Consider the following 22,734-nt stretch of genomic DNA (forward strand, 5'->3'; position numbering starts at 1 on the left):
TTACCAAATATGACTCATACATCTAACAAATTTCTCTCTCCTCATTTTTTTGTTTTTTTTTTCTGGCAAATTTAAGTTTTCTGGCCAAACTACCGACAATTTGGAAGTGAGTCAATATATAAAGTTGTTCCTTATGTCATGGGCTTTCATTTTCATACCATATTGCATATGTTTTGAGAAATTTTGAATTTTTGAATTTTGCTCACTAAAAATCACAGTAGCAGCAGTCAGTTTCTCAGTCAATAGTAGCAGCTAGATTTATAGTCGACAATAGAGGTGTCTTCCAATTCGACAATATTAGTTAGATTCCTAGTCGACAGTAGCATGTACCTTCTAAGTAGATGATAGGAGCACTTTGTGCGACGTTCTTAACATGTTTTTACCTCAATTTGTACTTTGCTTAGCCCTTATTGTTGTACTATTGAGTCATTGAGTCGTAGTAAGAGTCTTGAGCGGTATTGGATGCATTTTTCTGCTTACATAAGTTAAAACGCATAATTGGTTTAGAGTCCTAGTTTGACTAGGAATCATTGTTAGGTTTTGAAACTAATTATCTCTTACTTATGATTTTATTTTCTTATTTTCAGATTGGATTGAAGAGATAATTAAAGAAAAAAAGATGGAGCCAAGTCATGCAACAATTAAATAGAAGATTATCATTTTAGGGAATAAAACTTTTCCATGTTTTAGGGATTAAATCATGGCATGTCTTAGGGAATAAAACTTTCCATGATTTAAGGGATTAAAACATGACATTATTATAAGAAGAAAGAAGCAATTTTAAACCCTTCATCTTTGCTCTATATATACATGGCTTCACCTCTCAAATATCATCACTTATCCTTTGCATTCAAGAGCCAAAACTCTACCAAAATACTACTTCAAACATCCTTCACCAAAACAACAAGCCATTCTCCCCTATATAAAAATTTCATCTCCACCGAAATCACCATTGAAGACACACCTCCAAGGTTCCTACAACGTGTGATTCTCGCAACTCATCTCCACGGGTTTGTTCGTTTTTGATTTTTTTTACAATACTTTGTCTATAAATATTGTAGTATGATGTTTGTGTGGGATTATTATTTTGTATTAAGAATCGAAATTTTCAGATTGTTTTATTGGATTTTTGGATCTTTGCCGAATTGATGGTTTTCTATAATTAATGAGTTTGTATTTCTATTGTTGTGTTCTAATCATCTTTCTCATACTTTTAGATAATTTTCAGATATGTGCATATGAATTTAGTGCTTGGATGCATTCCCTAAGATTGTGTCTGAGTGCTAGATTCATCAACCATATTGACACAAATCGAATCATGCCCTAAGTAGGTTCGATTTGTGTTGATTAAAGTGGTAAAAATTATGGAAATTTGCATGTGAAATCATGGTGGGTGACGCCATACATGAAACATGTCTCCAATAAAGATTTGGTGCTTAAATGTAAGCTTGTTTGATTTCTGCTCTAAGTGTTACTGAATTGGATTGCATGCAAATTTAGATTAGGCCCTAAGTCAATCTAAATGTTAATTGAAATCTTGCACGATTAGATGATCCCCTAAGGCTCTAATTGTATTGGTGTCTAAAAAGTATGTAATTTGTCGAATTAGAATGCATGATATGTTCAAACTTGTAATTATGTGGTGTAATGGTAAATTTGGTTTAAGTTTGTTAAAGAGAAATCGATCATGTAAATAATAATTTAGGTTTTATTTTAGTAGTTAATAATCAATCTCAAACCCCCCATTATTTGTTAACACTAAAAGTTTAGAGTTCCCTTCAATTTCCCGGAAAAGAACGATCCATGCTTATTCTATACTAACGATGATGTTTTACAGGGTTTATTATAGACGTTTTAACAAAACGCTTTATCAGTAGATAGTAGCACGTGTCTTTTAAGTCGACAGTAGCAGTTAGTTTTTATAGTCGACAACTAATAAGCTTGTCGTTATATAAACTTTTATCAAATTATGGTGCAATCGAAAGCTAATAAGCTGGATCCATTATATCTTCATCTGTATCTTCCTTGACTTCACTGACTTCAACAGCCTTTGAAACTGACGGATGATGGGAACTCCTTATCATATCGAATATTGTAGGGAGGCCAGTCGAGGAGTCCCCCTTGTCGAGGATATTTCCGGGTCCGACTCAGCATCGTCGAGGAGATGTCGGGGTGGGATCTGGACGGGTTCGGGTGGCAGCATGTCATGCATACGTGAATCCGCCATGGTGGAGTCAGGTAAGAGAAGTCCGCCATGGGAAAGGGTAAGAGAGACGGAAAACCGAGACTATGAGAGAGATTCGTTGGGTTATTCTGGATTTCTGGACAGTAGAACTCGGGTATTTATAGTACTTTAAACCTACTCCTAATTGGATAGGGACAACTATAAACCTACTTGGTTTAGGTTATTCTGGATTTCTGGACAGGTACTACTCCTAATTGGATAGGGACAACTATATACCCACATTTTTTCTGTTGATAAGATTGGTTTTTATCTAATTGAATATGAACAACTTAACAAAATACTATTAGTGCATGGTTCAAGAAGGAATTACTTGGTTGACAAATTGTATAAATTCATTGCAGCAGACTTCCATATCGTGCAGAGTTGGGATTCAAACAATATCAGAAAAAAAAGAAAAAGGGACAAAACTGATAAATTAAAATTAATCCAGACATCAAAGAAGACGCATAAACATTTTACATAACTTCTAGTGATAATATTTATAAATCCCATAGAAGGAATCCAAACTACATACCATTAGCACGTGATCATTCTCCAAGTATTGAAATCACAGTTTGCACTTGACAGATGTAATTAACTTAACGGCAAACCCACATACTTCCATCTGTAAAGTTGTTGGGGCTTTGATATAATTTGCGAAATTCTGGATTTTTGATGAGGAATGACTTGAGCGTTTCGGTTTTCGTACAATCCATTATCGGAGCATGAGGATCTTCATCGTGGCCGCGTAAAAATATTGTAGCAGCAGGATCATTCACTGCTTTCCCTTCCCATTTGTCATCATCAGAGTGGTAATCCTGCCGAGGGCGATCGCAACACTTGCAGACGATCGTATATGTAAATCCAACATGCGTGTTTCGAGGGTTTGGGATACGCTCAAAGAACGGGCATCGACGCGACAGGTGTTCATTTTCCAACTCACAAACCCGACAAAATGTTATATCAGTATATAAACTTTTATCAATTTCGGGTGCAATCGAACGCAAATAAGCTTCATCCATTAGATCTGGATCCATTAGATCTTCCTTGACTTCATCTGGATCCATTAGATCTTCCTTGACTTCATCGACTTCAACTGCCTTTGAAACTGACTTTTCATTCGGATGAGAGGGCCAAAAGGTCTCTTCTGCGTGTTTGTCGAGATCCATTTACAAATAAATCAATATATAGATATAATCAGAATAATCACTACCCATGCATGTTGAGGTTTTCTTTTATCAAATACCAGCTGCTCTAGTCTACACAACATGTCTCTTTATTCTATAAAAAAAACACGTCTCTTTACAGAATAAAACACAAAAAGCGTAAAATCATACCATAGAGTGAATCTGACGGTAGACGTTTTATCCTATCGAAGACTGACACAGGGCGGCCTGGCAATCACGAGATAACAAGAATGAAGCTATGCTCAGATTTTTATTCTCATTCAAAAGAATCACGGAAATTTAGAATATCAGATACCAGTCGAGGAGTCCGCCTGGTTCAGGGATCGGATCTCCGTCGTTGCAGGGCGGGAGATCGGGTCCGGTTTGGAAGGCGGCATGTCGGATCGGCCTGTTAGAGGCATCCATGAATAATTTATCGAACACATGAATTGAATTGAATTGAATTGAATCGAATTGGAGGATATAAAGAATGAAGACAACATTAGATATAAACCATACCACTTGGGATGATGGTTTTCTGACGCCTGTATCCGGAAACAACCGGTGGCGCTGGGCTGAGACCGAGTTGCTGTATACACGGGTGGTCGAGTCGATCGCGATCTGCCATGGAGCCGACGGGTAAGCGAGAGAATCGAGGTCTCAGATCGATAACAGCGAATTTATATAAGAAATTAGAGACCTAGGGTTTTAACTTGAACCGGGCCTTGCACACCCCGCATCCACCTTCGTTGCCGGGCCTCTATGGCTCCGAGTTAGCTAATTTGGGATGGGCCTTGACGGCCTCCCACATCACTTTAAAAAAAAAAAAAACATGGCCTCCATGCCTCCATCATCAGTATCTCATCTTCAAAGATGAAGATGAGTTTCAGGGTTTTTTCATCATCTAGAAAGAAAAATAAAAAAATAAAATCTGGGTTTCATAAACAAACTTGGTCTTGATTTGCCTCGCAGAACCCAGCAAAACCCACAAGATTTGTGGAAGGAATTAACCCAAGCCATTGTTACGAACAGCAGTGCCTCATAACTAATAAATGGAAGGTGCCCATATCACAAAACCAACTTAACAAACACCTTCCAATCAAAATTCAAATATTACACACATGTTTCAGGATGAAAAATTGTGTATTATTGAATGATATAGGCATTACAAAACCACAATCTCGTAGGATTCGGAGTCCTAATCTATTACGGAGATGTTAATCTATCTCCTAACATGAACCTATTAGGTTAAGACACATACAAGGGTAAAATAATAATTCTCCCGGAACACTCCCCCTTGTGTCGCATGTCTAGGTTGCATGGTACACACATCGTTGCCTCGGTAAAAACTTTGTCAAGCAAAATAAAAACCTCTTGGGTAAAAACAAAAGCTTGATCGAAGGGAAAAAAAGCACAACACACCATCTACATTTGATAGCATCTTGTGAGGTAGACTCCCCCTGAAGTCTACAAAACAACTCCCCCTGATTAGTGCTATAGTCATGGAGTACAAAGAACAACGTGTACAACGTTCATTACATGCTTCTCAAACGTAGTCTTGGGCTAATGATTAACCATTAATCTAGCCACATATCCTTAGATCATACATGCTATACTTAGCCAAATTTAAATATTAGGAAACAAGATTGCATAACAACTCAAAACAAGAGTTTGCAATGAAAATCAAATTCTCGGATAGAATGACCTTCACTCACTTAAATAGCCATAACTTCTTCGTCAAAATAGGTATCAGCGAACCGTAAAATGTTATGAAAAATAGACACCCGTGGCTTTCCAGTGACATAAGGTTCACAACCTCATCCGATCGGAGCAGTTCAAAATGCTCTGTCGAAGTTGACTCACTTGCAAATTTCCGGACAGAACTGTCCTACTTTGCTAAAACGGCCACAACTCACTCAATATGATAGCTATGAACAAATGGTTGGTGTTCCTGAAAAGTAGACACATAGGCCTTTCCAACGGTACCAATTTCACCATATTTCATCGAGCGAGCTGTCTTGTAGGTCTCGTTGAAGTTAACCTACGAAACTGGACAGATTCTGATTTGCCACATTCAATGTGTCTTTTGTAAAAAGAATGAGGGAATGGACCAATGAATGACTGATTTTGGTCCGAGACAGAACCGTACGCATTCTCTACGCTACCAGTTTCGACTACTACACCAAGGCGTACGTTGATGTTGCTGGAGCTGCTGGCGGCGTTGGTGTGGATAGGATTTGTGTTGGTTCACCAAGTGTAGAACTAAACCCATGTCAATGGAGCAATGCAAGTCCAATGACGATGCATAGGCGCATAGTTAATCACATCATAATAAAAGCAATAGTGTCTCAACAACACTTACATATATGAATCTATTGCTCATTGAATCTCTTCATCATCTATACTTAGACGGAATAGAGAATCAAGAATTAGCTTTCATATGAACACATATGGGTATGAGTTCTTGCAACCGATTGTACTACGTTCTCTCGAACGTCACAATCTGATTACATAAGCTCTCCATGGTCTGGAGGCATTTAAAGTCCCTCGGGCACTCTCATATCTGCGTCAAGATCTCTTTACAGATATTCTATTACCACTATCATATGCTACAAATCAGTTTTCATGGAGAATGTTTGCTTACTTGAGAATGGAAAAATGTTACTTTTCCATCTCAAAAATTCCCTCAAGAAATAGATACATGTGTCAAAAATGGCATGCGTTTCTTGGATGTGGAGTATGCATCAATGTCAACTATGATAATACAGCGTCATAGACGTTCATTAAATCACTTGAAGTGTGTCTCATATAATTCGTTATTTTTGGGATCTTTTGTCAGCAAATAGTGTTGCTTTAGAGAAATGAATCAACTCAAATAAATGAGTACGTAGACCTTGGGATTATCGTTTATAGACATGAGTTTAAGAAAACTCAAACATTTAAATAACAGTCGCGAGAGTTGTATAGGTTTCGAATAATCGAAATATTCAAGTATGTAACCGGAATTAGAAGGGTTGTGATGTATATGGTCACAAAATAATCGATGCATATCGGCGATTCTCATGATTGCACCCAAAACAACGGTGTATTCAGACAACCACACGAAATCGATTTCTTCCCTTTAAATAATAATGTGACTCCCCCAGGACCGTCACACGAAAAACGTCGACCAAGAGGGGAATCATATACCTCTTTGGTCTCATCGGCGTTATAAGAAATGCCGGAAAAGAAGACATGAAAAAGGCTAATAGCGCCCGATAATTTATATATATATGTTCAAAAGCAGCAACTTTAAGAAAAACATACTGTTGATCTGCCAAATAGACCGCATATAATTAAATTACTCTACAAATCGATCGTCATGCAAGAAGTTGCTTGAAGAATTCATTTTCGATCTTCGTACTGATGTCATAAATTGCGCATGAGTAACGTCCGTCTCAGGCATGGATGTCATCACAGTGGTACGACAATTGATCATTTTTCCTATACGAGCACGTGATCATTAGTTAGAAACTAAACGTGCAAACAAACGATGTAATAAGTCAATAGGAAAAACCGAAAAAGAAAAAAAAATATAATATGAAGCCCAAAGGGCTATTGGGCTTGGCAGGCCATATGCCCAAAAGAGTAGAGAAGACGGGAGTAGCTTCTCTTGAGCGAAGACTCCTTGTGAAGTTCACGTTTCTTGCGTGAATATGCGGGAGGAGCAATTTTGGATCCTTTGATGCGGGGTCTTACGGGGCAAAAATATATTTTTGCGGAGCGAATGCGGAGGAGACCTTGCGGAGCTGCGTGCAGGGGCAGCAGGGGGGTCGCTGGGGCTGCAGGGCAGGATGCGGGGGCTGCAGGGGTCTCGTGCAAGGCTACATGCAGGGGTAGAATGCGGGGTTGCAGGGGTCCCGTGCGGGGCTGCGTGCAGGGGTGTTGCAGGGGCAGCGTGCGTGCAGGGGCTGCGCTGACGAGGAACGCCGACGAGAAGATGTCGGAGGCCGGAGTTGACGACGGCCAGCGGTGGAGAAGGGAAAAAAATTATAGGGCTCTAAAAGTTCAGGGTTTTAGGGCAAAGTGCGTGATAACGTGTTTCAGGATGAAAAATTGTGTATTATTGAATGATATGGGGGCCTATATATATGCATTACAAAACCACAATCTCGTAGGATTCGAAGTCCTAATCTATTACGGAGATGTTAATCTATCTCCTAACAGGAAACCTATTAGGCTAAGACACATACAAGGATAGAATAATAATTCTCCCAAAACAACACAAAATTAATTAGATAAATCTTGACGTCATCTACCTCAATCTAGCCATAATTGGAAACGTGAGATAATGCCTAACGCCTAGGTGGAGATTAATTAGGTCTAGGCGGGGATTTTTTGAACTATGATAATAAGTAATTCAAACTCATAAATCAAAATCACTATTGAGACCAAGTAAACAATGCAACAAGAAATCATAGATCACTGAGTTAGTAAGTGAACGGTTGTAATGAGAAAAGATGTAAAAAAATTTAAAAAAAATCAACAAATCGTGCAGAGTTGGGATTCAAACAATATCAGAAAAAAAAGAAAAAGGGACAAAACTGATAAATTAAAATTAATCCAGACATCAAAGAAGACGCATAAACATTTTACATAACTTCTAGTGATAATATTTATAAATCCCATAGAAGGAATCCAAACTACATACCATTAGCACGTGATCATTCTCCAAGTATTGAAATCACAGTTTGCACTTGACAGATGTAATTAACTTAACGGCAAACCCACATACTTCCATCTGTAAAGTTGTTGGGGCTTTGATATAATTTGCGAAATTCTGGATTTTTGATGAGGAATGACTTGAGCGTTTCGGTTTTCGTACAATCCATTATCGGAGCATGAGGATCTTCATCGTGGCCGCGTAAAAATATTGTAGCAGCAGGATCATTCACTGCTTTCCCTTCCCATTTGTCATCATCAGAGTGGTAATCCTGCCGAGGGCGATCGCAACACTTGCAGACGATCGTATATGTAAATCCAACATGCGTGTTTCGAGGGTTTGGGATACACTCAAAGAACGGGCATCGATGCGACAGGTGTTCATTTTCCAACTCACAAACCCGACAAAATGTTATATCAGTATATAAACTTTTATCAATTTCGGGTGCAATCGAACGCAAATAATCTTCATCCATTAGATTTGGATCCATTAGATCTTCATCTGTATCTTCCTTGACTTCACTGACTTCAACTGCCTTAAGTAGTGAACCTGACGGTTGGTGGGAACTCCCTATCCTATCGAATATAGACTTCTTTTTTGTAGGGAGGCCAGTGGAGGAGTCGCCCTTGTCGAGGATATTTCCGGGTCCGACATCAGCGTGGTCGAGGAGATGTCGGGGTCGGATGTGGACGGGTTCGGGCGGCGGCATGTCGTACATACGTGAATCCGCCAAGGTGGAGTCAGGTAAGAGAAATTCGGAGTCTGCCATGGGAAAGGGTAAGAGAGACGGAAAACCGAGACTATGAGAGAGATTCGTTGGGTTATTCTGGATTTCTGGACAATAGAACTCGGGTATTTATAGTACTTTAAACCTACTCCTAATTGGATAGGGACAATTAAAAACCTTCTTGGTTTAGGTTATCCTGGATTTTCGGACAGGTACTACTCCTAATTGGATAGGGACAACTATATACCCACATTTTTTCTGTTAACAAGATTGGTTTTGATCTAATTGAATATGAACAACTTAACAAATACTAGTAGTGGTTCAAGAAGGGATTACTTGGTGAGAAATTGTATAAAATTATTGCAGCAGACTTCCATTACCTACATTAGGCTTGTTGGTGATGGAGCATCTACTGCGTTGAGAATGTGGAACAATTTCCTATTTACTCAAAGCTAACTAATTAGTTATTCCAGCTTAATACAGTATTATTAGCCTCACAAGTTCTTGTACATATGCAACACACGCTCCAGCCTGCAGGCATATTAGCCTCACCAAGTCCTGCATGCGGTCCAGCTTATTGCAGGCATATCAGCCTCGCAAGATACCTGCCCTATCATAGTCCATCTAAATAAAAAAAATACCAACACGGCCAAACCAGTAAAAAGAATCAAACAATTATTCAAAAAAAAGAAGAAGGAATTAAACTGCAGAATCAAACACAAAAGGCTTGGATTACCTCTTGCACTTCAAAGTCCTGGATTTTAAGCTATATCAAACGAACAATATGATCCTTAACTCACAATATCTGCATGCAACAAGCATAAAAGAAACACTCAGTACAAATTTAATTGATTAGTTAATCAAAACATATTAAAATATAGTGCATACTAAACATTCAGTACCCAGCTTTCCTCAAATTCCTTATCAAACTATTATTTCACATATGTAATCACTTATCAATTAAGGGATATGAGGGCTAAGGGTCGAGGAAAGTTTGTTGTTTCATATATCTATTCCCTTACAAAATCAAAAGTCTGAATAAGCAAGAAATGGCAATGGCTTATAAGGGTTCCATCTTTCCTTTGGAGAGAACCAGATGCTTGACAAGGCATTTTATGAAGAGGAGGTGAAAAGGCTTTGTTTATCATTTGAGCAACAAGTTTGTATTTCACTCATCTTACAGTCACATCCTTTTCAGTCGCTCATCGAAGTTTAGCAAACTTTACTTTTATCTACACACTGTTCACATATACTCAGTTTCTCTCTGACTGCAGTTCTGATATATGGCGTTTTCTTCACGTACATGAGGTTGAGGGAGCAGGAGATCAGAAATCTGATGCGGATATCAGAGTGTGCGGTTCAGGACCAGAAGTCCAAGGTTCATGATGACAGCGTGGTCTTCATATTTTAGTTGTGTTAGATATCCTAAGAACAAGATATTGCCTTATATAATATATATATATATATATATATATATATATATATAACTGGTATTGATTTCAAATATCAATTTGAGTTTGTGAACTTTACAGAATCATAAAAGTTCGCCTCATTAACCTCTTAACATTATTTGAAAAACTAAATACAGTTACAAAGATAAATCTGAGAGTTTTTATAGATCAGTTATAAGACATAGTAGTTATTTGATGGAAGTAACTGCATGCCTTGTAAGAAACTGGTTATAAAGATAGATTTTGGTCCCTGCTTATACATTCCTATTCTCCACAGAAAAAGTCACATCTACTAAATTGAGAATTCTCAAGGTGTAATAAGGAGAAGATCGAGATAAGTGACCTCGATTTCCTCAGGTACTCATAGAATGTTATACTGTAAATCTTAGAATAGAAATACTACAGCAAGTCAGCAATCCTAGAATTGTAACATAAATTTAGAACATGTATTCATATTGAATTAGAATATGTGTGAAAGAGAGGGAATAATGACTTTGGCTATATATATGCTTAGCCATCTGAAGAGCATGCTCAACTTGAAATAAAGTTCTCTTTTGTTTGAAACTTTGAATTGGTTTAAGTTGGTTTAATTATGGTTAAGATGGAAAGTTGTGCGCAGAAGCTCACCTTGGACTTTTATATGAGCTGCTCTAGTTTTGGCTTGGTGTGGTGTGATAAGCTTTCAAACTTGCATGAATTGTCACATTGGCTGTGCCTGCAAAACAAACAGTACTTAGGAGATGAGAATGAATTACCATATAAGGTTTGAATATGCAAATATAGAAGCATCTGGTTATCTTGAAGTCTTTGAATTACTTGAGAATTGAGATCAGAATTACCTCTTTCTTAGACATCAAGATGAGCAACAGATAGGTTACTTCTTCATTCCTGGTTTTGCAAATAGATAAGTTAGAAGCTTTGTCAACCGACTTGAGTCTTATTATCAAGAGTAAAAATCCATAATGATACATGAACTGCGTGAAATGTATTTTTTAGTATCTACGAATTTATACTCTTATAACAAGAACTCACTTTTTCAACTAAAATGTGTGTAAAATTACATAAATAACCTTATACCATATGGTAGTCTAAAACAATTTTTAGGCTATAAAAGTAATTAACAAAATGACATGCAAAAATATAAAATTGAAAATAAAAAAATTCACCCAAAAATTCCTAGAGTATTATGTACTAAAAATTATAATAATTAATAACTAGAGCATTGTTTATTGAATTCACCCAAAAATAAAATATCCTTCCTACAGACTTGTTCCCACAATAATGAAGTGAAGGTCTACATAAAACCAAGGCCTGGCCCAAGTTAGAACCCTCTCTGCGACCGCTCTAGCATTAGATAAATTCGCCGTTTCGAGGCTCCTCGACATCATCCCGTCGAGTTCTTCTAAAAACAAAAGGCAAAAATCCAGTCGAATCTCCTTACCTGACTCCATGTCGTTGCGACGACCCTCTGCGTCCTTAGGAAAGGCCGTGGCGCAACCGCCGAAAACAGGTAGCACTTACAAGCCCATCGGACTTGAGAATTTCATCGCCCAGGCTGTCGCCTCGACTGGTATATCTAATTCATCTCTCTAATTATCCCCGAATTCATTTAATTTATGTTCCCCGTTTGCGTTTGATTAATATTTCATGGATTGCAGACAACCCAAAAATTATAGTCTCTTCTTCAGATCCAGGTACAACAAAGATAATTGAAGGTGATTTCTTTATGAATTGAAATACAGATCTGAACATAATAATTATTGGATACCACTAACTTCCATCTATGAATCTGCAGGCAAAACAAAAACAGATCAAATCACAGCAAAGATAATTCAAGGTAATCCTTCAAATGCTTTTTAATTTTACATTCTTATTTTGAATTGGAGTACCATAGATCTGAACATAGCTAGGGTGTTCCCTTCTTATGACAGGAATTTGATTTTGTGAGGGTGTGATGTTTCCTGTTGGTTTTGATCTTACCAAGCTATAATGTGTAGAATTCCTTGTTTTTATCTTTTCATGTCTCCTACTTCGTTATTTCAACTACTGTTGCTCAGCTTGTTAGTTAATGATACTAAGAATTTATATTCAACTTATTTTGAATGGTTTTTTTTCTCTGCCAATATGGGAACCTAGCCATCGTCTGTTCTTGTTCTAATTATTTTTTATTGTTTTGTTTACGATGGATTCCCACACACACACAGATGAGACCTTGGAGACCATTGATCCCCCGGTGGTTTCAAAGTTTACTGAGCTCAAACTGTCTCCTAGAAAGGAAGATTCAGATGAAAATTTAATGGATCAAACTGTCAACTCGGACGGTGAATTGTTTTTTAAGGAGGAAGAAATGTATGACGATGATGACGACGACGACGACGAAGGCCCACCTGTTTGTCATATTTGTTTGAAGGAGAATGAACACTGGACACCTGATTGCCCATTCTTAGACTCTATCCCAGACCCTAGACACACAAAGGTTGGATTTGACTATATGATCGTCTGCAAGTGTCACTATACGCGGGATGCCCACGACGACGATGATGATGACTGGGAAGCGGTAGCAGTGAACGACCCTTATGCTATGATGGCTATCCAGCCTGCAGGTGAGGAGCCTATTACTGAAATAACTGATTTTTCAGAAGTGGAAACAGTCAAATCATTCCTCCTCAAGCATCCAGAATATGGTCCGTTCTATGGTCTACGCCCCCTTACTACTTAAATATACATAACAGAAAGACAGTGCTCATGCAGAACCATAAATTAATATGGCTGTCAGTTTTCCTACTACGGTGCCACTAGAAAATACCAATAACATTAAGTTTCATCCTGATATTAAGAGACTATGACCATTTGACAAAATAAGAACTGGTTATCTCAATAGAGAAAATATGGCACACATGGTGCAACAATCAGGACATAACCCACTTCTTATTGAAAGCAATACCAACTTAAGAACTACTAAAACGAAATAGCATATCATAAGATTAGGAGTGGGCATAAAAAATGAAAATTTCAATTTCGTCCCGATCCCGTCCTGAAATTCATAGGGACGGGATGGAGGTCTAAAAACATCTCTCTCGTCCCGTTTCATAATGTTGGGACGGGACGTGGCACAAATAATAGTTAGTTAGGTTCTTGGTTTCACAGGTTTAGGTTATCCAATTAGACCAAAACCAAGTAGGAATATAGTTGTTCCTATCCAATTAGTCAAAAACTGATTAGGTATGTAGTTGACCCTATGTCCCTATCCAATTCGGATTTGTACCCAAACCTCAAAACCGTGTAGTATAAATACCAGCGTTCTGTTCTCCAGAATCTGCCATCCCTAATCTCTCTCGTTACCCGTCTCCATGACAGACTCCGAATCTCTCTTACCTGACTCCATGACGGACTTACAGATGCACGACATGCCGCCCCAAGAGCCGGCGCAGATCCGACCCCGACATCTCCTCGACCAGGCGGACTCCTCGACTGGCCTACCCACAAAAAACAATTCAAATTCAATCCCGTCAGATTCACTTAAGGCTGCTGAAGTCATGGATGTAGTCAAGGAAGACACGGATAAAGTTGTATACGACGACTCTTATTTGCTTTCAATTGCAAAAGAACTGGACTTTGATGGTGAAAATGTTTGTGATGTTTGTGAGAGGAAAAATGAACACCTGACGCATAAATGCCCATTCCTTCAGTCTATCCCAGACCCTAGAAACACAAAGGTTGGATTTACTTATATGATTGTCTGCAAGTGTTGCGATGAGCCTGAGTACCACTCCGATGATGGCGACTGGGAAGGGAAAGCAGTGCTTGATCAGGATGCTTTTATATTTTTATGCAAGGATGGGGATGATACTAAGATAACTGATGTTTCGAAAGTTGAAACTCTCAAATCACGGCGGATCAAAGATCCAGAATTCGGTCGCCGATATTTTTTTAGGTCCAGCAAGGCGGCAGTTTGAATTGTGCTTTATGTTACGAATGATGTCCTTGATATATTGAAGATATTTTGGTTTTTCTATTGGTTGTGGTTCCTGATTGAATCTTTGTGTTTGATCACTTGTTGATATGAGTATTTGAAAATGAGAATTAGTGAACATGCAGTATATGCCATTATAATGGGAACTTCAGTTGCATTGCGCTACTATCTTACAATGAACTGACATTGTAATACACACCAGGTCGCATGAAGATAGGAACAGCACCTCGAAAACGCAACTACCCCTTGCAAAGCAAGATTAACAAATAACAATCCAAGTATTTTTTTTCACAAGAGAGTAAAAAGAAGACTAATCAAGTAATGATGATATGTTTTGGCATCTTACACCGTGTGCTGAATCACATCGGCTACTTGAACCATGGTTTGTACACTTTTGAAGAATGCAAGTAGAATACTGATAACGACATGAAGAATTTTGTGTTCCCTTCTTGTTTGTTGATACAATAATAATGTTGGAAAGATCTTCGTCAAGGTGGACTCCTGGACTGGCCTCCCTACAAGAAAGAAGTCAATCTTCGATAAGATTGGACAACCGTACGCATCAGATTCACTTAAGGCGGTTGAAGTCAGTGAAATCAAGGAAGATATAGATGAAGATCCAATGGATCCAGATCTAATGGATGAAGCTTAATATTGCACCCGAATTTGATGAATCTTTATATGACGATGGAGATGTTTGTGAAGTTTGTTTGCTGGAGTATGAACACGGGACGTATCAATGCCCGTTCTATGATTGTATCCCATCCCCTCAAAACGCAAAGGTTGGATCTAATTATATGATCGTCTGCAAGTGTTGCAATCAGCCGAATTACCACTGATGATGATGATGAATGGGAAGGGAAAGCAGTGGCTGATCCTCATGCTATCATTGCTATGTTATATTTCTGCGACGATGATACGAATGATCCTCATGCTCAGATAACTGATTTTAGCAAAGTTGATACACTCAAATCATTGCTCATCAAAAATCCAGAACTTCGCAAATTTTATGGAAGGTCCAACATGGTGAAAGATTGAATTGTTGTTTGCCCTTTTATTTCATAAGTTAATAACATCTGCCACTTGCAAACTGTGCGAGATTTGTCAGACTTCTTAAAATCTCTGGATTGTTATCGGTTTGTTTGAATAGATTCTAAAGCATTGTATCAACAAGATTCATGGATTGTTTTGTGTTAATGTATATATTTATTTATTTATATATCATGCCCTTGTGCATTCTGAACCATTACTTATCAATATGAGAAGAAGGAAACGAGTACAGATCCTTTAAAGAAGAACAGGATTATAGACCAGCATATTCAGTTCGGGATTATGAGCAACATAACTAAGGATTATGAATGTTTTACAATAGTATGATCGATTTCTACCACATCCAAATTAAAGTTGTTTTTCTTCGAGTGTGATACTGATACAAATTAGAGCCCACTAGTCTCTACGTTTTTACCCTGGCTTTCATATTGTTGCTTATACCACATTATATTTGAGAGGGTACGGATATAATGCTTGTTCGAATATGAGATTCTTTTCGTATATACGTATTTATATGGAATGTTCGAATATGAGATTCTTTTCGTATATACGTATTTATATGGAAAAATCTATCCTACGCTACTATATAACATACAAGAGCACATCAGATCGCATGACATCACTACCACCACTGCGTGTAAATTCTGACAGCCCCTGTCAACTGTTCATCTCCTGCTGCATAGTATACAACGATGTACCACAGACGAAACCTATTTATATAGTGGTAGGGATTCTTTGCCATTGGAATGAGGTAATCTTCAACTTGCAACCCCACCCACGGTGAAAATTAATTTCAACTTTTTTACTCTAGAAGACTACAGTAGTTAGTAGTAAAACTGATCAATTGACCCCAACAAAGCTCCCTCTCTCTCCTCATTTCAGTCCCAACAGAGAGAGAGTCCACTGTGACACCTCTCCATGTCCACCACCATGTCCTCCGCCCTCCTCCTCCTCCTCCTCTTCCTAACCCTAATCGCCACCGCCACCTCATCTCCAATTCTCGGCCTCGACACCTTCCTCTCCCACCAATCCCGCTTTGACCGTCAAGCCTCCAACGACTCATTCCTCTCTCTCTCCTCCACTCTCCGCCGCTCCCTCTCTCTCTCCTCCTCCGCTGCTTCTCTCTCCACCCTCACCCTCCCTCTCTCTATCCACGTCCGCCTCCTCGGCCCCGCCTTCCCTCCCTCCTCCGCCACCCTCCTCTCCTCCTTCCTCTCCGCCTCCCACACCTCCGACCACTTCCACGTCATCACCCCCTCCGACTCCGACTCCCACCGCCTCGCCGTCAAGCACTCCCTCCACCTCGACGTCACTCACTCCCCCTCCCTCGCCTCTCACCTCTCCAAAACCCTAGCCTCCGAGATCGCCTCCTCCCCCTCCAGCCTCCGATCGCCGCTCGTCTCCGTCGCCCACGCCTCCATCGACCGGATCATCGCCGCCGACTTCGAGAAGCAGAAGCCCGTCCACGGCGTCTACCTCTATTTCCTTGATCTGGGACCCCAATCCAAGCCCTACGCCTACAGCTATGGCTCCGGCGACTCCTCCCCCGGCTTCACCAACTGCTTGGGGAGCCTCTGGACCGGGTCAGACCGCTACATTTGGATCGACTTGAGAGCCGGACCGGTCGACTACGGCCCTGCGCTCTCCGGCGACGGCGTCCTCCCCAAGGGCGAGTTTCATCCTCTGGCGGCGCTTCACGGCTCGCCGAAAGCTCAGAAGGCGTTGCTGGCCGACTTGGCTTCACTGGTGTGGAGTGCTTACCAGGTTCTACTCGTTCCTTCTCTGAGAATTCCTGTTCAGTTTGAGAATTCATTGCTTGTTCAATTTATACATGTTTACGGAGGCGGTGAGGTATCAAAAGGTTTGGATTGGAAATCAATTGAGATGACATTTATGAATGAGGCTAGGGAGAATGGATTGCTGTTAGGGGATCAGTCCTTGAGTTTCAAGACTTATAAGGTGAGCTATTCCGAGTGCTCGATATGTTCATTTGCCATTGCCAGGTCGATTAACTCGTACACGTCGAGGTTCTTGTTTGAGAACTACACGCTGATTGCGAGTGAGTATCTGGATTCTAAGAGGCTGCATCAGATACTGTCCGAGTCTGCCGAGGAGTTCAGGAGGGTGGCGGGGTTTCCTGAGGAGGAGGATTTCGGCAGGGTGCTTCCTGTGTATGTGTTTGATTTGGATGTCAACGTGCTGTTGCTGCTCGATAGGTATCACCAGACGGTTGCGTTTAAGGACATGGTGATTGCAGTGAGGACGAGGAACACGCAGACTGTGAGTGATTATAGCTGCAATGGGCGCCATGTGTTTACGCAGACAAGGGAGCTTGAGAGACCACTTGTTGGTTCGATTTTGCAGAGTATGTGGGGAGTCTCGCCCACTCATATGTTGTGGAGCCCTAGGCACAATACTACCTTGGTGGATTACACATGGAGTGTCGGGCAGACTCCATTTGGGCCTTTTTCTGAGATGTCATCACTATCATTCGTACAGAAGGATGCTGCTCGGAGAAATGTTCTTTTGACATCACTAAATTACAGCATATCGAGTGCTGTAGATGTTCTTGAATCCATAGCTGCTCATGGTGGGGAGAGAAAGCTCCTGAAACATAATCAGCATGTTGAGTTTGTACAAAGGTGGAATTTCTTCAAGTACAAGCTGGACAAGGCTGTTTCTGCAATGTCACATTTGGATTTTGAGATGGCTTTATACTATATAAAGTCCTCAGATCATGATCTATATGCCATCCACTCTATTGTCTATCATGTCTCCCAGGAATTGGAGGCCTCCCTTGTATGCTTTAAGGATCCACCATTTCCCTGGTCTTTTGTGTTTTTGGTTGTGGCGCTTGTCCTTCTTGGCTTTTATATTAACTCGAGAAAACACAAACTATTCAGAAGTAAGAGTAAGCAATTTTGAAGCTCTTTAGTACAGAAAGAGGAAAAGAAGTTTTGTATCTTTTGAATGCAATTTCACTGTAAGGAACTTGTACTTCTGTAAGGAACTTCATCAGATCATGAACTAGTATTCAGTTGCCGGTAATTTCACTGTATTTTGAAGTTTTCTTGGTCCCTTTATTTCTCAAGCTCATAAAATCTGCCTGTTGCAAATTGTGATTTCAACACTTGCAAAAAGATGACCACTAATACTCTAATAGTATGTAGTTTGGAAAACTTCTATGGTAGATTGTCTTCTATGGGAACCATGAATATTATCACAAGAAATGATTGTGCATGTTTTTCTTTGTTGGCAATGGAATGATTGTATTTTATTAAATCAAAAGTTATCATCTTGAGTTTTTTCATTTGTTGATTTGAATGTGTTTGATTAATTTGTTCCAGGACTTGAGCTTTTTGATTAATTTGTGCACACAACTATCACAGTAATATCTTTGTTGAATTGAACAGCTTTCTTTGAAAGAGTTGAATAGCTTCTTTAAGGTAGTCATGTAGAGAGGTTTATTTCACTAGTATATAGCTATACGGATGATGAACTGCAATTGCAGAGTCGTAGTCTCCTCTTGCTGTCTTATCTTCTCTTGTTGTCCTTTCAAAGACTTTCCATGAAAATTTCATGCTTCTTATGCTGATCTAAATTTGGGAACAAGTTCTTTGAGTGGGGGATATACTGATACAGAACGACCTGTGGAAGCATTTGAGGAGCAGTTATGCGTATCCTATCGTCATTAGATATAGTTGACTATTTCAACAAGGATTTCTAGTTGCAGTAAGCTTAATTTTCCTAGTTCTAAACCAAATAGGATTTGGTCATGGTGGCTTAATTAGAGCCTATATATAAGGCACCCGGCCCCGCTAGATTGTAGGCATCCGACACAGATTTATTTGTCTAACGATAATGGAACCACCAACAGGCATCTCTGCAACTGCGGACAAAACACACAAGGGAATCGATCGAGCTACCGAGGATTTAGAAGTGAAGGTAAAGTCAGTGAACCCAAGGCAGATATGGATGAAGATGAACCAACTGAAGATCTAATGGATGATGAATATTCGGATGATGATTTGGTTTCTGAGGATGAAGAAGTGGATGATGTTGAAAAGGAGCCAGGTGTTTGTAAGGTTTGTTTGAAGGATATGGAACACTGGACAGATGAGTGCCCATTCTTTGATGATATACCTGACCCTAAAAACACAAGATCGTTTGCAAGTGTTGCGGTAGGGAAAATGCGCACCCCAATCGTGACGACTGGGAAGGCCGAGCAGCGATCGATCCTTATGCTAAGATGTATATTTTCCCTCCGGGTCACCCTGGTGAAATCGTAACTGATTTAAGGAAAATGGACTCTCAAATCAATGCTCACCAAAGATCCAGAACTTCGTACGTTGTATGAGGATCCAGAACATTTCAGTAAATATACCAACTGAATTGTTCTATTTATTAAGTTCATAACATCTGGCACTTGTGAACTGCATGTGATTTTAGCACTTGGACTAATGGTATGTAGTTTGGAGAGGCAGATTGTTTGTTTACTTAGAATAAATTGTCTCTATATATAGCAGAAAAATAAGTGTATTGCTATTGTTATTTACTAAATCCATCAATATGAATGAGGTTTTGAATCTTTTGAATGCAATACTACGCTTGCACTTCTGTAAGGAACTTCATCAGATCATGAACTGGTATTCATTTCAGTTTGCAAAACATTACATGCAAGCAAGGCATGATCAAAAAGGTTGACATGATGCCAATGTATGCACCATCGATCTCATGATATGTACCTTCGATGGGCCACTTTGTTATTTGCTCAAACAAAACTATTCCATATGAAACTAACTTCTGAATGAATGCCTCTTAAGAAAAGAAGAATAGAGACTCTGAGGCATCTGCTTTCGTTGTTTGATTAAGCAGCATCGTGCTTGCGAAGCTGTTCCATGGTGAGTGAAGGAGCTCTCTTTCTTGCACTTCTATTCTTTCCATGTTGGACGAGGAAACTAACGAGCTCTCGGCACCAATTCGGTCATATGAAAAAAGTCCACCATATTCATCGTCACTCCCACCTTGTGCGTGGTTCTTTTGTTCTTCTCCATCGGTGCTTTCATCCTCCGAGTAATTCGAGTTCTTCTGGACCAGTTCTCTGAATATAGAAGACTGTAGGAGAAGGCCGAGTGCGGTTGGAGAGGATGACTTACTGCTTGTGTTGAGAGGGACATTGCTCTGGCAGACTTCTTGCTTTCGAGGTGAGTTCAAGTAATCGGAGGCAAAAGGGTTTGTCTGTGACAAGGGGGATTCCTCTGCTGGGATGTAGTTGCTGGCAATGAGTGGTATCATTTCAGGCCCTGCAACTATCTCTAGTTCTTGAGCTGCTATTGTGCTGTCCACCCTCGGCTTTAACCATCTTATGTAAGAGCTCAAATCGAAGTTGGTCACAGCATTAATCCCTCTGTATTCAATTGCCGCAATGTCATAGGCGCGAGCCGCTTCCTCTTGGGTGCCTGCAACGAGATAAAGATGCATTGCTCAATGAGTATAATGTTCCTTGTGTTTATCAATAATGTTTTGGTTGTTGCATAATGTCATAATCAAATACGGAGTTAAGATAACTTACTGTAAGTGCCAAGATAGAGGTACTTGTTTCCAAAAACTCTTCCGATTCGTGCTTCCCATCTGCCATTGTGATGGTGCCTTGCTACTCCTCTGTACTTAGACACACCTCTTGAAAAGCCACTGCTCTTTCTGAAACAAAGAAGCAAAAAAAATTATCAGGGAAATTCCATTGGAAAATCTTTTTCAACAAAAGAAATATGTACGAAGTCTTACCTTCTCAGGGAGGCCAGATACTCTTCTTTTGTTACAGATTGCATGATCTCAATTTCTTTCTCATAGTCTGATATCTGTGAACAGGATCAAGGTGTTAGATCAGATATGTGTATTCTATGTTCATTTAAAACCACATTTTCTTTATTTTGATGAATAAAGCTATGTACTACATAGCTGATGTTCATACCGGAAAGTTTGTAAAAGTTGAGGTTCCCCAGTACTTGAGTGCTGCTAAGTCATATGCTCTAGCAGCAGACTCTTCTTCATCATAAGCCCCTAAACAGTCGAGAAAAACTTGATTAATAAATTTCTTTTGACTATGATTGAGTTTGAATTAGCAATAGGTAGCAAAATATATGTTACTCACCAAGGTAGACTTGTTTCCCTTTCTTCTTCTGTGTTACATTCCAAGAAAGCTTGTCCCACAAGTGAGCTTCAAATCGGCCAGTCCACCTATGTCTGCTGACACCGCGAAACCTTGAGCTCCTCTTCATAGTGGTAGCTGTCGAAGCTGGATCAGCGGGCTTTTCTGGCAGCTCTGTCTTGCTAATGTCAATAGCAACAGCAGCTGAATCTCTTCGGCGTCTTTTGACACACCGCGCTGCCTGATTTGCTCCTTGATCAGCGGTGCTCAACCTGCGCCTTCCAGCTGGTCTCTCCTCATTCTTCACCATCAGCAGCTGCTGATCCATCTCTTTAAGCAGATGGATATTCTGAACTAGCTTCCTCTTCTTTCTCTTAGAACTCTATGCTTGTTCTTCTATATTGTGGTTGCTTGAACTGGAAGGATGTTTGATTTCATATATATAACTCGTGTGCTAGTATTGCCTTCATGCTGTTTTATTTTGTGTTGCTCCAACTGGTATTATAACAGAAAACAAAGAGGACGATTAAACCAAAGAATTTCAATGTCCACACTATGTTTTCTATGCCCTCCAAGATCCAAAACCACAGGTAAGTTCTACCACTGTATACCATCGGTAAGTTTTCTACCATCTCAATCCTAGAAGGGTTTTCTGGAGTCTAGACCAATAGGAGCTTTGTCAAAATAATCCAAATATTAACTCATCAGGTTATTTACCAACCTTTACAACATATAAGAAATATTACTGGTTGAATTGGAAGTCAAAAATGAATTGATGCATCACTGCATTAACTCCCAATAATATAGGGTATCTTTACAGAAGTAAACTAACCTCATGCATCTAAATAACGTAGTAATGTCTTGATTTGGTGATAGACCTAAGAGAATTTCAGAAGAACAACAACTATATATTTAAGGATCTACACTTGGTCTGTTTTATAGAGATCACCATTCGTGCCCCCTAACTTTAAATAAGTATTGCTGCCGATTGTTCTCTGCATCATGTAAGTTCCAGATGCAACATTTCATGGACTGATTTTAAGTAAAAACCAGAAAACAGAATCTACTTATACAAGAAACTACCCTCAAATCCAGATAGGTAACAAATTCCAGTTGCAACTACAACTTTCTAGGCAGCTGGCTTGAAGGTGATGATCAAGATCCAACAAACACAAGAAGATAAAATCACCAGTGATTGTTCTGACTCTTGGTCTCTGATACTGACTGGATAAAACAACCCATTGATTGTCTATCGGGTACAAGAAGAATCCACAATGCCCTTGAAGCTTTGTT

At 39.6% G+C, this 22,734-nt stretch overlaps 4 protein-coding genes across 5 annotated transcripts; 2 read left to right on the top strand and 2 right to left on the bottom strand.

The window, feature by feature from the left end:
- Nucleotides 1-2,628: 2,628 nt before the first annotated feature.
- Nucleotides 2,629-4,030, bottom strand: LOC126798569 (uncharacterized). Its single transcript, XM_050525578.1, has 4 exons — nucleotides 3,910-4,030; nucleotides 3,707-3,799; nucleotides 3,562-3,618; nucleotides 2,629-3,371 (listed from the first exon to the last, which is right to left on the bottom strand). The coding sequence occupies exons 1-4, from the start codon at nucleotides 4,016-4,018 to the stop codon at nucleotides 2,824-2,826; spliced, it is 807 nt and encodes a 268-aa protein (XP_050381535.1). The 5' UTR covers nucleotides 4,019-4,030; the 3' UTR covers nucleotides 2,629-2,823.
- Nucleotides 4,031-11,597: 7,567 nt separating this feature from the next.
- LOC126798556 (uncharacterized) lies at nucleotides 11,598-14,403 on the top strand. Of its 2 annotated transcripts, none has more exons than XM_050525561.1 (5): nucleotides 11,598-11,840; nucleotides 11,929-11,985; nucleotides 12,066-12,107; nucleotides 12,475-12,873; nucleotides 13,628-14,403. In XM_050525561.1, the coding sequence occupies exons 1-5, from the start codon at nucleotides 11,720-11,722 to the stop codon at nucleotides 14,224-14,226; spliced, it is 1,218 nt and encodes a 405-aa protein (XP_050381518.1). In that variant the 5' UTR covers nucleotides 11,598-11,719; the 3' UTR covers nucleotides 14,227-14,403. The 2 variants fall into 2 exon arrangements, with proteins under 2 accessions (XP_050381518.1, XP_050381519.1); XM_050525562.1 differs by having other exon boundaries at nucleotides 11,929-11,964.
- Nucleotides 14,404-16,223: 1,820 nt separating this feature from the next.
- On the top strand, nucleotides 16,224-18,351 carry LOC126797409 (uncharacterized). Its single transcript, XM_050524043.1, has one exon. It carries the CDS (start codon nucleotides 16,224-16,226, stop codon nucleotides 18,216-18,218), a length of 1,995 nt encoding a protein of 664 aa, XP_050380000.1. The 3' UTR covers nucleotides 18,219-18,351.
- A 1,666-nt stretch (nucleotides 18,352-20,017) lies between these two features.
- Nucleotides 20,018-21,806, bottom strand: LOC126798554 (AP2-like ethylene-responsive transcription factor At1g16060). The gene is made up of 5 exons (XM_050525560.1): nucleotides 21,445-21,806; nucleotides 21,265-21,353; nucleotides 21,078-21,151; nucleotides 20,866-20,993; nucleotides 20,018-20,752 (listed from the first exon to the last, which is right to left on the bottom strand). Exons 1-5 carry the CDS (start codon nucleotides 21,767-21,769, stop codon nucleotides 20,112-20,114), a joined length of 1,257 nt encoding a protein of 418 aa, XP_050381517.1. The 5' UTR covers nucleotides 21,770-21,806; the 3' UTR covers nucleotides 20,018-20,111.
- Nucleotides 21,807-22,734: the final 928 nt, after the last annotated feature.

The sequence above is a fragment of the Argentina anserina genome, chromosome 6, assembly GCF_933775445.1.
Source record: "Argentina anserina chromosome 6, drPotAnse1.1, whole genome shotgun sequence".
In the NCBI taxonomy this organism is placed as follows: domain Eukaryota; kingdom Viridiplantae; phylum Streptophyta; class Magnoliopsida; order Rosales; family Rosaceae; genus Argentina; species Argentina anserina.

Excerpts from the sequence above, each read along its gene's own strand:
- LOC126798569 (XM_050525578.1), bottom strand. The coding sequence starts at position 4,018 with ATGGCAGATCGCGATCGACTCGACCACCCGTGTATACAGCAACTCGGT. Across the intron at positions 3,619-3,706 it reads CCAGGCGGACTCCTCGACTG|GCCGCCCTGTGTCAGTCTTC; the intron begins GTATCTGATATT and ends CGTGATTGCCAG. Across the intron at positions 3,372-3,561 it reads ACCGTCAGATTCACTCTATG|AAGAGACCTTTTGGCCCTCT; the intron begins GTATGATTTTAC and ends ACAAACACGCAG.
- LOC126797409 (XM_050524043.1), top strand. The coding sequence starts at position 16,224 with ATGTCCTCCGCCCTCCTCCTCCTCCTCCTCTTCCTAACCCTAATCGCC.
- LOC126798554 (XM_050525560.1), bottom strand. The coding sequence starts at position 21,769 with ATGGATCAGCAGCTGCTGATGGTGAAGAATGAGGAGAGACCAGCTGGA. Across the intron at positions 21,354-21,444 it reads AGGGAAACAAGTCTACCTTG|GGGCTTATGATGAAGAAGAG; the intron begins GTGAGTAACATA and ends TCGACTGTTTAG. Across the intron at positions 21,152-21,264 it reads CAACTTTTACAAACTTTCCG|ATATCAGACTATGAGAAAGA; the intron begins GTATGAACATCA and ends TCCTGTTCACAG.
- LOC126798556 (XM_050525561.1), top strand. The coding sequence starts at position 11,720 with ATGTCGTTGCGACGACCCTCTGCGTCCTTAGGAAAGGCCGTGGCGCAA. Across the intron at positions 11,841-11,928 it reads CCAGGCTGTCGCCTCGACTG|ACAACCCAAAAATTATAGTC; the intron begins GTATATCTAATT and ends CATGGATTGCAG. Across the intron at positions 11,986-12,065 it reads TACAACAAAGATAATTGAAG|GCAAAACAAAAACAGATCAA; the intron begins GTGATTTCTTTA and ends ATGAATCTGCAG.